Consider the following 14,120-nt stretch of genomic DNA (forward strand, 5'->3'; position numbering starts at 1 on the left):
GACTCTGATTAAACACAAAAAATAAACCACAAGAAATTCCCGGGTTTTTTCTCCCCTCCCTTCTCCCTAAACTGATGCTGTGCATCTGGGAAAGCAAGCGAAAGAGATCCCTTCTGCAAAAAAAAAAAAAAAAAAAAAGTTCTCAAGCTAAAGCCTACTCTAATTGCATTTCTGGCAATTAAATTGTTAAGAGATTTAGCAATTTGTCAAGTCCCGGCGGTTGGACGGACTGCCACACCTCTTTATCCACTGGCCGTGGTGACACTGGCACCCACACACTCGTTGGCTTTAGCCACAAAATAAGCTAAAACAGCGAAATAGACACTTTAGGCTTAAGAGGTGGTAAGCTCTCTTTAGACTTGTATTTTGCTAGCTGTAGCACCTAGCTCCATGAGCCAAAAATAATAGAGCATAAATTTGTTTCTGTAGTGATAGATGGCTTTTCCAGAAAGGCTGCTTCAATGGAATGTTAAGAACATAAACCTTGGATCCAGTTCTCATCCAGCTCTCAGATGGCTCCAGTAGGAGGCACGTGGTGACACTTCCCTGCTTTTCCAAGCAGCATGCACACAGATTTCAGTATGCTCTTAAATAAAGTGACAAATTGGGTTTAAGTTTCCTTCAGTATGGAAGAAATGTATAAAGGAACATACAAAATTACTTAGGAGGAGAAACTCTACAGTGAGTAGGAGCCAAAGTTTGCTTAGCATCTTGCACTGACATCTACATTCACATGGAGCTTTAAATAGTGTGCAGGTGTTGGTGCTTCCTCTACCCTGGTCTGGTAACTCCATCCCTGAAATGTCTCAAACCACACCCCTGATTTAAGCCAAACACATGGTGCAAGGGCAGGAATAAGGAAGCCCACTACCACCCAGGCAGTTTCAGAAAACTCCACCTTTCACTTAAGTCATTTGAGGTAAGAACACAACTGCCAGGAAAAAGACAAAAATAAAAGTAAATATTTGCTTGTTTAGTAATGTACTGAAAAAGCAAGTTACATCCAACAACATCCTTTTCTAACAAATATTGGCCAACACCTTAAACATAAGTGTTTTCCAAAAGCAAAAGTGTGAAGAACCAGCCTTTATACTGTGTTTAGCATGTCTGTAGCAGTGGAGTTGTACAGCTTGGCAGTTAGAATATTACACCTGGGCTTGTTAGTCAGCAGCATTTTTCTTGGATAAACAAACACATCACAGCATTGAAATGCAGAAATATTTATTTTGGTTTCCTTCATTGGTTTTGAAAATTGTTTTGGTTTTATAAAACATAGAAATAGCCAACACTAAGCAAACATTTGAATTTCAATGTAAAACTACTGCTCTAACTGTTGACTTGGATTTGTGTACCTGAATTGTATACACATATGAAATTATGCTACAGAGTAGTGCATTACAATCACACACAAATCTTAGTGCAAACCTTGTTGTGCTTGTATTTTACATATATCCATGTTTTCAAAAAACAGCAACGAATGTTAATGCAAAACCAACTCTGTTAAGGATAGCAAAAGACTTATGCTGTAATAAGGCTTATTTCTGCTGATTTTTCAAACAAAAGATAATAACTAGTTATTATTTTGCATTTTATCTGGGAATTAGGTTTTTATCCCTGAACAAATACCTATCTTGGGCCAACACACAGTTCTGTTGGCATGTACAAGTCATTCCAATTGCTGCAAACCATCAGGCAAAAACATTCTACCTGACCTATTTTTCTATTCAGTGGCTCATACATAAAGTACAGAAAACAGGTTATGTCAGAAGCTCTTCCACTTACAGAGGGCCTGGCACATTTTTATAAAACATTTAAAATACAAGTTCATTACAGGGAAACAAGTGTCTGGTACAGGTGCAATGTTTACCCTGACTGTTAGCATAGCCCAGCCTTCTGACTTGGTTTTTAGGTCTCTAGTGTTCTTGCCAGAGTTGGGATCTGCTCATTTGCAGGGCTGGCACCACTCCAGAATTATGTTAATACAGCAGAGGTACACTTGCTGAATGAACTGCATCCACACAGTGCAGAACCACCATATGCAGACTCTTGAGGAACTTCTATTCATCAGTCTTCTCTGTGTGGAGTGCTGACTTCTACCTTACAGAAGTACATCCCATAACTGGCTGTAGATGTAGAAGGGAGATACAGCTCAGATGCCTTGCCCCAGTTAATATTGGGACTAACAAAAGATATGATACCAGCCATGCAAACTGTAAGGGTTTGGGTTTTTTATTGGTTGGGTGGTGGGGTTTTTTTTTAACAGCTGAAGTAATTTTTCTGAGGATGCAAGATACTTAGAGGCATTTTCAAAGATGCCAAATCCTTTGTGGAATTGACAACTGCAAAACACACTGCAGACAGCAAACATGCTGGCAATAAAACCTTAGCTCCTTGGTGAAGGTGAGTCCCATTTTTGACCAAGGAAATATTAAATAACTTACATATAGTTACCATTTATAGTTAAGGCTCTTTTTGGAAATTGTAGGTCACCATAAAAACAGTATGCAACACGACTTGACAGTAAGGCAGTGTTCCATTTCTTCAGTGTTCCTATGGCAAGTACCCATTTTTGTACAAGTTAATGATTGCACAGTTTCCTTCCCTATTTTTGCTGTAGTCAAAATATAGATACGAAGGCCAACAGTAGACAGACATGCCACTTTCCTCGTTCCATTTGCAGTTACATTTTGGCATTAGCATAGAGTTCATCTATTTGTGACTGGAAGTATTTTCGCAGTTCTGGTCTCTTTGCCTTCAGTGTTGGTGTCAACAGGCCATTTTCAATAGAAAACATTTCAGCATGCAGGACAATGTCTTTCACCTGGAAAATAAAAAGTTACTAGCTAAGATGTATTTCTTGAAATAGACAAGACTATTAAAAACTTGTCCAGACATCTTAACAAAGCCCATCACTTGAAAAGTTTTCCAGACACAAATTAAAAAAGATGTTTCTGGAGAATCAGATCATATGGGTGTTGAGAAGTTTAAAGAATTAGGTATTTGGTTCTCATAAGCATCATACCTGCTCAAATGACTTCAAACCAGATTCTTTCCCAATTCTCACCATGTCCTCCAGAATATATTTTTTTACATCCTGTGGATACAGAAATACATTGTATAGCTTCATGCTTTCATAAGCAGCAACTTGAAAAAGCTGATGCAGAACATCTAACTGTTCAGTTAGATATGCCTTACCTTGTTTCTGCATAGGTCTTGATAGGAGCCTTCAAATCCCTTTTTCTTGGCCCAGTTGTGCAGAGTGTCAGGATCAGGTACCACAACACCTACTAAAAAGGCCTAAAAAAACCCAAAGTTTGACAAAAATTCCTAAGTCAACAATTTAGTTCCTACACATTTCTTTGGGGAGCATTTCTGATCCTGCTGTAATGTCAGCAGCTTTCTCTGATGCCTGCCTGAACACAAAGTGCAGTTCAGTTCAGTTGAACTAAAAGCATTAAGACCCACATTTTCCCTCATACTTGAAAACCCCCAAGATATCCAGGTTTTTTCTTGTGCGTGGGTTTTTCTGTTTTGGTTTTTGTTTTTTGGGCTTTTCCCACTGCACACTGTTAGCAATTTATATACAGTCATTAATATGCAAATTAGTTCAGCTCCACTCCCCAGTGTCAAACTAAATCCAGAAACATGCTATGCAACTTCTGGAATCCAATCAGAACCAAAATGCATAATGATAAAAGTTTACAATAAAATTTTAAATTTCAGTCCCAAAGTCTGGGGTGAAGGGAAAGAAGAAAGGAAGATTTTCCTGCAGTCTCCTTTTGCATAATTTTTTTTAATTACCTGAAAATGCTTACCTGCAAGCTCTCTCCATGGACAAACACCTGTGCAACAGCTTCACATCTCAGATACACATTCTCTATTTTCTCTGGTGCTATGTACTCTCCCTGGGCTAGTTTAAATATGTGTTTTTTCCGGTCAATGATCTTCAATGTACCATTCTGTTGGCAGAAATAAGTTTAACTCAAGAGGAGGCACTTAAAGTGAAAAACCAATCTATACACTTATGCATGCCACACTGGCACAGTGAAACTGTGTTAGAGCCAGAGAACTGTCAAACTAGTGTTAGAAGAAAATAGGTTATGTATCCATCTAATCTAAACTGAGGAAAGCCTCAGCACTGGCACTGTCAATACTTTTTTAGGCCTAGGCAAACAGATTCAGTTACAACAGTCACATCCACAAATTCTTGTCTTTTACCTAACTATTTCTGTTCAATACCAAATGCTTTCTAATCTATTTATTAAATTTCTGCCAGTAACTATAAAAGTATCATTCCAGCTGTGTAAGTTAACTTACTGGTAGCCATTTCCCAATATCTCCTGTGTGAAGCCAGCCATCTTTGTCCAGAGCCTCCGCTGTTTTTTCTGGATCTTTCAAATAGCCACGAAACACATTTACCCCTTTAATACACACCTGAAAAGAGCCATTTGTTAATATATGGTAAAATGAAGGGAAGTTAGCAACCACCACTATCAACAAATGCTTTCTCCAATGGTTCTTAATGCCCATTAAAAAGGCAAGAGGAAGTTTGTGTTTGTACAGGAACCTCTGCTCATGGTTTTTGGAAACCTAATGTTTTCCATTGGTATGAAATAGAATAAAAAGCAATTGGAAGGATCTAATCTCTTTCAGTCCAGCAGTAGTGCTCCTATCCACTACGTGAATAACTAGAACCTATCAGAAGAAATTTGGTTTTATTCCTGTGAAAAAATTCTGCTGGATCCATAAGTACTATCTCTCAGTCTGGCAACATGTTCATTTCAGCTTTGGTAAACAGCAGAGGCATTGTGCTAAAACTAATGGAGAAAAGAACAGTTGTATATCAAGCAAATGGCACATTTGTTGTCCAAAAATTAGGCTACAAGGAATTACTAATGTAGTTCAGCAGTCAATTCTTGAAAAACTTTCAGTGCCTACCCAGCATGCTGCTGAAATACAAGACAATGAACATGAGATGTTGTCAGTAGGAGGGAGATGAGAGCATTAGTGAGGGTTCTCATGACCTTATGGAGACAGTACCAAACTAAAGTAATATTTTGCAAAGGAAGTAATTTCTGTTCTAAAACAGACTTTATCTGGAAGGATACAAATAAAAACTCTACATGTCCTAGTCAAGTCAAAGACTGACCAATCAAACACTGATTTTTCACAGCCCCTAAGATCACAGGAAGGCAGTAGGTGATGGCTTTTCCCAGTAGAGACAGCCAACCATTTATCTGTATCTGCTAGCTGGCACTGAGACCTCATCTGCATATGCTCATATATAATTCTATTCACAAATTTCTTCTTGACTGTCAGAAGTGAAAATCAAGGCTGACAGAGCAGAGAATATTGCAAGTTTACTTCCAGAGAAGGAGAATAGAAATATGTAACCCAGATGAAAAGCAGAAAATAAGGAAGAATATTTATTTGTAGCAAATGGATAAGGAGAGCAAATTCAATAGCCAAGGGCTTTGAGTTCTGTGAAGCAAGTTACAATATTTTTTGTTATATTTAGAATAGTTTATACTGAGGAAGTTGGGCCTGAAAGACTAAGATGATACCTGATACATTAAGGGGCTACTATTTTTATTCATGTCCAAAATAATTCCTAATGCAGCAAATTTTCATATAAAGTGAAAGCAAAACACTTTTTAGGAGACTTAAAAACTATTTAACTATTTCTCATTATAAGAATTTATACTCTGTTCCTCTAGCAAACCAAGCTCTAAGATCATACTGAAAGTGAAGCAAAACTTGCTGATGAAGACTAAATATGGAGTCATATGCAAGACAAAAGTATTTTGACATTGTTCTTCACTTGCAGACAGTTTCCCACCATGAAGACACACTAAATCCTTGAGTATTTCTGGGAGTTAAAGCTCAATGATTTGTTTCTGGTCTCACACAAATCACAACCAAAACAAATAAATATTATAAATCCTTTATAGCCACAAATTAGTTACTTGCTTAAGCTACTTTTAATTTCTCACTCCCCCAGCTGCCCCCACAGCCTCTTGAAAGCACATGAAAGACACCACAGTTAATCTGCTTTTGAGGCTTTGGGAAAATAAATTACTACATGAACATCTGTTCAAAGTATATACAAAGTTAAATCTGTATGCACTTTGGAAAAAATACTTTTAAAGACAGCATATAGCATCACATATAAAGCTGACTCCTCAAAATGAAGTTTGTAAAGTATGTGTTCAGTTTGTGCAGGTTGCATAAAAAGTTCAGAAAAATGTGCAGGCAGGCATCACAAATCATCAGCAACCTTCATGACACTTGATCTCCATTTCTCAGAAGTTCCCAGCCACTTTAAATTATCTCACTTCACACATGACAAGCTGGGTAACTGGCTGTATGCAACAGCTGTTCTCTGGCCTTTGGCAGCAGGGTGGGAGGGAAGCCCTCTGCCAGCATTCTGTTGAAGGCTGGCTGGAGGATGAGGTGGCCACACTTCCCAGCTATTCCACAGCTGGAAGATGTTGCCTTGGTCATACACCTTATGTATGGTCACAAAACCATCTGTTAACCTGTGGGATAACATTGCTATGTAATCTCTTTCTCCCCTCCCATATGCTATTTCCCGATTTGCTTCTGTGAATCATTAACTGGTATGGCATGCAGGCATCTTAGATTTTAGGTAGCAGGTCATGTTTAGGACTTTTACTATACTCAGTTATTTCAGGAACAAAAAAACCCACAACATTTTCCAAAATTTCTCAAGAGGCTCATATTGACTTTCTGAAATTACTTACCTCACCCTCTCCTTTGGCAGCCAAGTAATTCATTTCTTGTACATCAACAAGCTTGATGATATTGCATGGCATTGGTGCTCCAACATGACCTATTAAATAGAGTAACACTGCAATATCCTGATGCTTTTTAGTCAGACTCTGAAAAAAATAAGCAGCTTACACACTGAAGAAAGATGAAAACTGATTTCTGGTAGCTTAAATTTGCCAGAACTGAAACATTAAATTCTCAGATATCCCTAAGAATGTTACAAGCTGAACCATGTATTCAAGCTTCCTTTTTCTTATAATCAGGATCCTCACTCTACAGACATATTTAAGTAGCAGAAGTCCCATATAGTTTTCATTAGCAGTATTATTTAAGTTAGGGAGCTAGAGATGCAACAGCTGAGAGAAGTGCAAACTCTTGATTCCAAACACCAAAAAAATGCCATTTGTATTCCAGTACTGCCTTTATACACAGAAGATTTGTGTTTGAGAGAAACTACAAAGGTTAATACTATGACCTCCCTTCTCCAAAAGCTACTTCAACTTACAAGAACAAATCCTATGAGAAGTTTAAATTCCTGAACATTCATAGCTATTTAGGGGTAGAAATGTCAAGGGATCTCTTCAAAGTTTTTTATTTCATTTGAAAACCAATCTTATCCTTCATGATAGGACTTACCGAAGATTAAATAAAGTGATCAGGGACCTCTAAAATTTCAGTAATCCTAAAATTTAACAGACAGCTGAATATCATACCTGCAGTCCAGTCACCAGGCAATGACAGCGAGCATCCAGCTGTGCATTCAGTCTGTCCATAACCTTCATAGAACTAGAAAGTGAAATCAAAATATAATCTAAAGACCATGACTTTTTAATACAAAGTTTATTCATTAAAATGCAATTAACATTTTGTTTATTTTCTTCTAATTGTTTGAATTTGAGTGTACCAAAACCCTCAGCACCTTCTAAAAAACCCTGAAATATTAGTTTTATCACAATACAAAGTTTTGAGTGCTAATATTCCACCTTCAGTTCCAATATTTACTCAAAAGTTTCACTCAGTTTCACATAGCATGTGACACCTGTTTAGATTAAAACAGAAAAGAGCAGAAGAAGGAAAAGTGTAGAACCATAGCACTAGCAATGACTTCATTCACATAGTTTAAAAATAGGTTTGTCTGAGACAGCCAGAAATGGAATCCCTATGCCCCATGACAGCTCTGTGATTGCTATTCACAAGACAGGCTTCCCTTTTCTAAGCAAAATGCACTGTTACACAGCACACCACTGAAAAACTTCAGGAAATTATGAAAGCCTGATATTTTAGATTATTTTTGCTCCCTATCCTTGAAATTTATTTAATTTCAACACATTTGTTCCATTTTATGCCATTGCTATTCAAATTTTACCTCCAAAAGCATATACTTTTAAGAGGCTCTGATGATAAATGCAATATGTGCAATGTGATTCACCTCAGCCTCATTTTCAAAACAGCAACACTACAATATTGCCACATTGATTATTAGATTTTCTACAGTAGTTACAAATACTGTAACTAAGCAAGGCAAACTCCAGAAAATTAAATAAAGTAGGTAGTTTTTTTTCATGGGCTGCAGTAAGCAATTTTTCCTCTAAGACAGGTAAGCTGGTTACTTCAGTTAAAAGACTTTGGTATGAATACAGAAATTTCAGGGGATTGAGAGAAATTCAGAAAAAGAGCATGCACTTGTATCATCTCCAAGAATACCAGAAAGAGTTATCCACATAATCAGACTGCTAGAAAAGCTCTAACAAAGCTAGAGCCAGGTATTAAAATATTCAGGGCTTAGGACTAAGGCCAGGCAACTCACCTGACAGCCAAGAGCTGTCCTCAGGAAGGTCAGTACACTTGCAGACACAGGTGCTGCTCCTGTGACCATCAGCTTTACTCTTCCTCCCAAACTTGCCTACAACAGACACAAGATACTGTGGACACCAAAAGCATTTTAGAAGTATTTCCAGAGTCATCTTCTATGACACCCTTAGGCACTGTTCACCTACAGTGCCACCCACAAACGTTAGGAAGTTTCATCTCCTATTGCAAGGTGTTTTTCTTGCAGTGTTTCTAGTCTCATTAATGGCTAGAAGATGCAGAATCTCATACAGTATCTGTACATGGTGCCACTGCAATGCAGACTCTGCAAAAAAAGTGCTTAAGCCATGGCCTTACAGTGATGGCTTTATAGTTAACTGCCTTGTATCAGCTTCCCATACATCCTGAATGCTACAAAAAGCAGCAACATAGGCATGTTGTACAGCCAAGGCTAAGGCCATAGCAAATGAGTGTCAGATCTAATAGCAGACATGACTTACTAGTGACCAACAGGGAGAAGACAGTGGGGGCTACAGCTAGCACTGTGTCATACTTAGCATTCTTCCTTCAGAAGAACAATGTTTGCTTTCAAAGTGGTAAGAGAGAAGCACCAGACTGTTTCAGAGTGACTTCCTTAATACAGTTAGCTGATACTATGACAACTAAAGGAACTGAAAAAATGAGGCTGAAAATAAAAAGACAGCTCTGATTTTTACTCTGACTAGCCAGGTAGTCTTAACTCAATGAAAAAGCCATACCACATTATAACTATTTGTATGAAATCCAACAATTGCGAAGTTGAACTTAAGAGGCTTGCAAGCATACCTGTATTTTACGGAAGATGACTTTATCCCAGAAACTGTTATTTCGAACTATACCACTTCTGAGTTCCGCTTCTTTCCTCTTGGATGCAAAGTCCAGCAGCCACCTCTTTAATGAAGAATCTGCCTGCCCAAAAATCTATTAAGAAAGATGAACTACAGTTAGAATTCTCATAAACTACCATTTCCTTACATATGCATGCATAGAGACTCTTAACAATGAAAACCAAATGAATGAAAACAACTTTTATTGATAGGCATCTTAATTCTAGTAAGAAATACTTGTGAATTTTTATTTTGACCTCAGTTCAAGAGTTGAAATCAGCACTTATCTAATTCTCGATAGCCATCAAACTGTGTGTTGTTTCAATGCATTCTTTCTTCATTAAAATATATTAATGAAAATGGTTTACTTCTCTATTCTAGTATCAAAATTCAAATTGAGCATTAGCCTCAGCATTTTCTGAAAAGAACCCTATCATAATACATAATATAAAACATGGCGTTGTGAGGAGATGCAGGTCACTTCAGAAACACCAAATGGAGATCTCTTGCATATACAAATTTGCACTTTAATTCACTTTTCAAAGGCTCTTTCTAGTTGTTCTTAGGAAGCCAGAGAGCAGGCTCAACAGCAATTCCCAAAAAACATTAGTACATTGATTTGGAAAAAGGAAGACTCAGCATTATGACTGAAAGCATGCAGACTGCAGCATTATGTCCCCCTGCTATGCCAATTGCCCAACTTGCTGGCTTCACATGCTAGGTTACTGCAAGGGTGGGTGAGGTTCAAATGGTGGAAGCCTCAGGGCACCAGACTAAAGCAGCAAGAGGAAATCATGAGGACAGTCTCAAGCTTTGATTGTGCTTCCAAAATTTCAGTAGAGAGTATGTGAGCAGAATAAAGAGCAACATTTTAAGTACTAAAAGCTAATCTCAGGTTTTCCTCCCCTCCAGATGGATTCCAGTTGCACCATTTGTTCCTGAGCCAAGCAGAACCTTGTGTTACTTGGTGTTTCTCTAGCCTCACGATCAGAGAAATTTCCTGGCTAAGAGCATAGACAGCTCTGCCATTTCTTTAGCAGTCATAGGATTTTTTATATCCTTTAGCTCCCCTGCCTGTAGCCTAAAAGGAGTCAGCCACCCATATGCAAAAGGCCAATTAAAACCTGAAGCTCAGGAATGAATCCACTTTCAAATTCCCATCTCAGTTCACTGAGCAGGCAAGCAGCACACACAGGAGAGTGAGGCTACAGACATGCTCTCCCCAGCACTACCAACTGGCTAGTTTACAGTTCTTCCAGCTAGAACACACTCTGGCTGCCATGTAGGAAATTTTTATGTGTCCATGCAAACATAGGCAAACACCTGACCTTGCTTTGCAAATTCCACTCCATGAGTCAGATGCTAAAAGTGTGGCATGCAGATGCCAAGCCTCATTTTCGTGTTGTAGACTAGACTTTAACTTGCTCAGAGCAAAACACTGAGTCATTAATCAAGATAGAGAGAATCAAGGCCCCTAGTCACTTTTTAACACTAGTATCTGTTGCCTGAAAGTGTTTTAATGCAACTAGTACTATTCCCTGCACTTTCAGCTCTTTTTAGAGATGCACACATTTGTTAGCATGCCAATTTAATATCCCAGACACAGCAGTTACTCCTACTCTGGCAGCACAAACTTCATGGAGTCTCTTAAAAGCCTGCACTCATGCCTGTAGACTTACCTTGTCAAACATCCTGTTCAACAGTCTTGGTACTACAGGAAATACAGTTGGCTGCAGTGTTTTTAGGTCATCCATGAGTAGTCTGATATCCCCTTGAAAGAATCCTATCCGGGCTCCATGGCATAGAACCACACACTGTTAGAAAAAAGTAAACACACTGAAAATGCAGGAGGTACAACATGTTCCAGCTCTGTATGTATGACAGTCCTATGCAGTGTAGATTGGCCTTAAATCCTCTCAACTTCTGGACTAGTTTTGCAGCATTCTCACACTAAGATGGTACTAGAAAGATCAAGTAGCAAGACACATCTGGTGTACACAAACCACACTTTCAAGCTTAGCACAAAATCCTCTACCCAAAAACAGCAGTTGGTCAAATAAGGTAATGCCAGTGACAAGAGCTAGCAAAAGACTGAAAAGGAGAACTTCTCCATCTGAAACACTTAGCAAGCTTATTTAAAATTATTAGATTTGTTTGCTCCTGACAAACAAGTTTGTTTATACCTAGAAATTCTGCATTTATAGTCCACACATACTATTTACTAGTCCAGTGAGGATTTCTGCCTGCTTGCTACTCAATTTCCAATCCTTGCACTCTGCTTTGCCTTCTCATTTCCACAGGACTAATGCGAGCAAAGGACTTGTTCTTAGGTGATCAAGATGCTCTTCAGAAGATTCTAGCAGAACCAGAGCTTATTTCTGTATCACTTACTGACCTACATAAAGGTAGGCAGACTTAACCTTGTTGTGTTCAATATTTTCTGTCTAGAAGCTTCACCACCTACCTTACACACCTCATTTTATTTTCCTATTTTTAGTGTTTTAACATCTCTTCTCTCCCTTGTGTTTATACCTATCTGCTTTTATTTCTTCTGCTTCCTCTGTAACACCTGCTCCTTCATTCCCTACTATCCATCCTCTTATTTACTGCATGAGACATGCTAAAGTGTCGCTTTCCATCTCTACCTATATTTTGCCACCATCTGCTAAAAGCAGCAAATATATCAGTCCATATGGACTCAGCAGCAACTGCCTTTACTAAGTAAGGAACATACTTGTCAAGCCAAGTTCGTTGACCCTCTAACTTCCATATGATACCAAAACCAAGCAAACATCAATTTTAAAACAGGACTGTAAAGACTGGTCACAGAGCCTGTGTTCATATCTACCCCAAACAGCAAGAAATCTTTTCTACTTTCTACCAATAATGTCTTGGTTAATTTCCTTATGTAGCTCTGCCACCTATTTTGTACAGGCCTCAACCAGCAGAGGAATACTGCAATCCAAACACTCTTTTCATTTTCTCTTTGAAAATGAAAGTTCCTATCCTCTTTCTACTGCATAATCAAGAGCAGAGCTGTTTGTATGTTCTAGTGCAAGGCAGGTGAGCAAAACGAACACTGACATATAAGTGATATCAAGGAGACCAGGAAGAAAAAGGGCTGAATGCCCAAAGGCACATGTAGACCTCAGCTGTGTACTATTCCAAATCTCTGTACACACAGACACATATATACACACACAAATAGAAACATTTTTGCATATATATATATATACACACACAGACTTTCAGTTGAAAACTTAGGATTCCTAATGGAAGTCATACAAAAATTTCTGGCTTCATATGCATTTTTCATGCTTGCATGGATGCTCCCTCTATAAACCTTCAACATACGTACCTGCAATCTCACCTCTGAGGAAGAGGTTTTAATTCAACTTAAATAAGTGCAGTAATTAATACATGAACTTCTTACATACTGTAGAAGCACAATAGTAGAGGAATTGCATCCATTCAATAATGCATAGCACCCAAAATAAACCCAGAGGTCTTCAAGACTGCCAGCGTTAAGACAACCACAGCCATTCTCCAAAATTAAGCCTGAGATTTTGCTATATTGGTAAAACAAGCGATCCAAGAGAACTTCAAAGTTTGTCACTGAAATGGCTTTAAAAGCCACTTCCATTTCTGGGAAGAAAGTTCCCCTGAAACAAAATCCCTTCCTCTTTCCCAAAATTTCTTGGATGCAATGGTGAGTTTAACGTAAAATTAGTTTTGGGTAAGCAAACAGGACGCCTCCTTATAAAATAATTTTTTTAAGTTTGTAAACTAAAGAATGGCATTGGATTTTTAATAATGCACTAATTACGCTGGAGGGAATCTCTAGGCAGTGTACATGCACTAAGGGATTGCCTCATGTTCTAGTAAACCAGTTTCTAATTAACCCTAGTTCTAAGGTTAATGTTTATATTTTGGCATGAGAACCAATTGTCTAGAGCTCACTACATACTGTTTATGGAAACTGCTTTCCTGAACATTATTTCAAGCTTTCACACACATTCACAAGAGTCAGGAAGGAAGAGCATATTTCACCTGGATGCATTCTGTAAGAAAAGTAAGCTTCTCAGTAATTTAGTACAACAAACAGATGCTTACCTCAACTATTCTCTCAAACATATGAGCCAGGGGCAGGAATGATATCAGAACATCATCAGAAGAAGGAATAAATGATTTCTGGAAGTATTAGCAAAAGTTTAATTCTCATCGAGTCTATTTTGTCTAACTTAAACACAACAGTAAAATCTAGCATCTAAACTCTAGAGCACAGCCCCTGCTTTAGTTCTGCTTGTAATGAAGCTGCATGGTCTTTCTTTCACTAAAGACTACAGCAATGACTTTCTAACATGAGTAAAGGCACACAGCAGAAACAATCTTTTAGAGTTGAGTACAGTGACCAGATTATTACAACTTATCATTCATAGAATTCTGAAAATAAATACATTCTGATATAAACCACAGAGTTCCATATACTGGGAGGGTAGGGGGACAATAGAGGTTAGAATAGCATTGGGTTGAAAAAATATACTTTCATCTAAGATTAGGAAGTTTGTTTACCTGATTTACCCTAAGGTTAATATCAAAAGTACCTTACATGAGCTAATTGTGAGTCCAGTTGCTTAATTTAGAAACAGTACT

At 38.1% G+C, this 14,120-nt stretch overlaps 1 protein-coding gene across 4 annotated transcripts in view; it reads right to left on the reverse strand.

The window, feature by feature from the left end:
* Positions 1-1,204: 1,204 nt before the first annotated feature.
* Positions 1,205-14,120, reverse strand: part of ACSL1 (acyl-CoA synthetase long chain family member 1) — a 38,444-nt gene continuing 25,528 nt past the window's right edge. For all 4 annotated transcript variants that reach the window (XM_064417887.1, XM_064417888.1, XM_064417885.1 and 1 more), the window contains exons 11-21: positions 13,581-13,658; positions 11,147-11,281; positions 9,427-9,561; positions 8,600-8,695; positions 7,506-7,578; positions 6,765-6,853; positions 4,318-4,434; positions 3,816-3,959; positions 3,196-3,297; positions 3,023-3,094; positions 1,205-2,821 (exon numbers count right to left, since the gene is read on the reverse strand). In XM_064417887.1, coding sequence (XP_064273957.1) covers positions 2,681-2,821; positions 3,023-3,094; positions 3,196-3,297; positions 3,816-3,959; positions 4,318-4,434; positions 6,765-6,853; positions 7,506-7,578; positions 8,600-8,695; positions 9,427-9,561; positions 11,147-11,281; positions 13,581-13,658 — 1,182 coding nt within the window. In that variant the 3' untranslated portion in view covers positions 1,205-2,680. The remainder of the gene's footprint in view (positions 2,822-3,022; positions 3,095-3,195; positions 3,298-3,815; positions 3,960-4,317; positions 4,435-6,764; positions 6,854-7,505; positions 7,579-8,599; positions 8,696-9,426; positions 9,562-11,146; positions 11,282-13,580; positions 13,659-14,120) is intronic.

Source organism: Passer domesticus, chromosome 4 (assembly GCF_036417665.1).
Source record: "Passer domesticus isolate bPasDom1 chromosome 4, bPasDom1.hap1, whole genome shotgun sequence".
In the NCBI taxonomy this organism is placed as follows: domain Eukaryota; kingdom Metazoa; phylum Chordata; class Aves; order Passeriformes; family Passeridae; genus Passer; species Passer domesticus.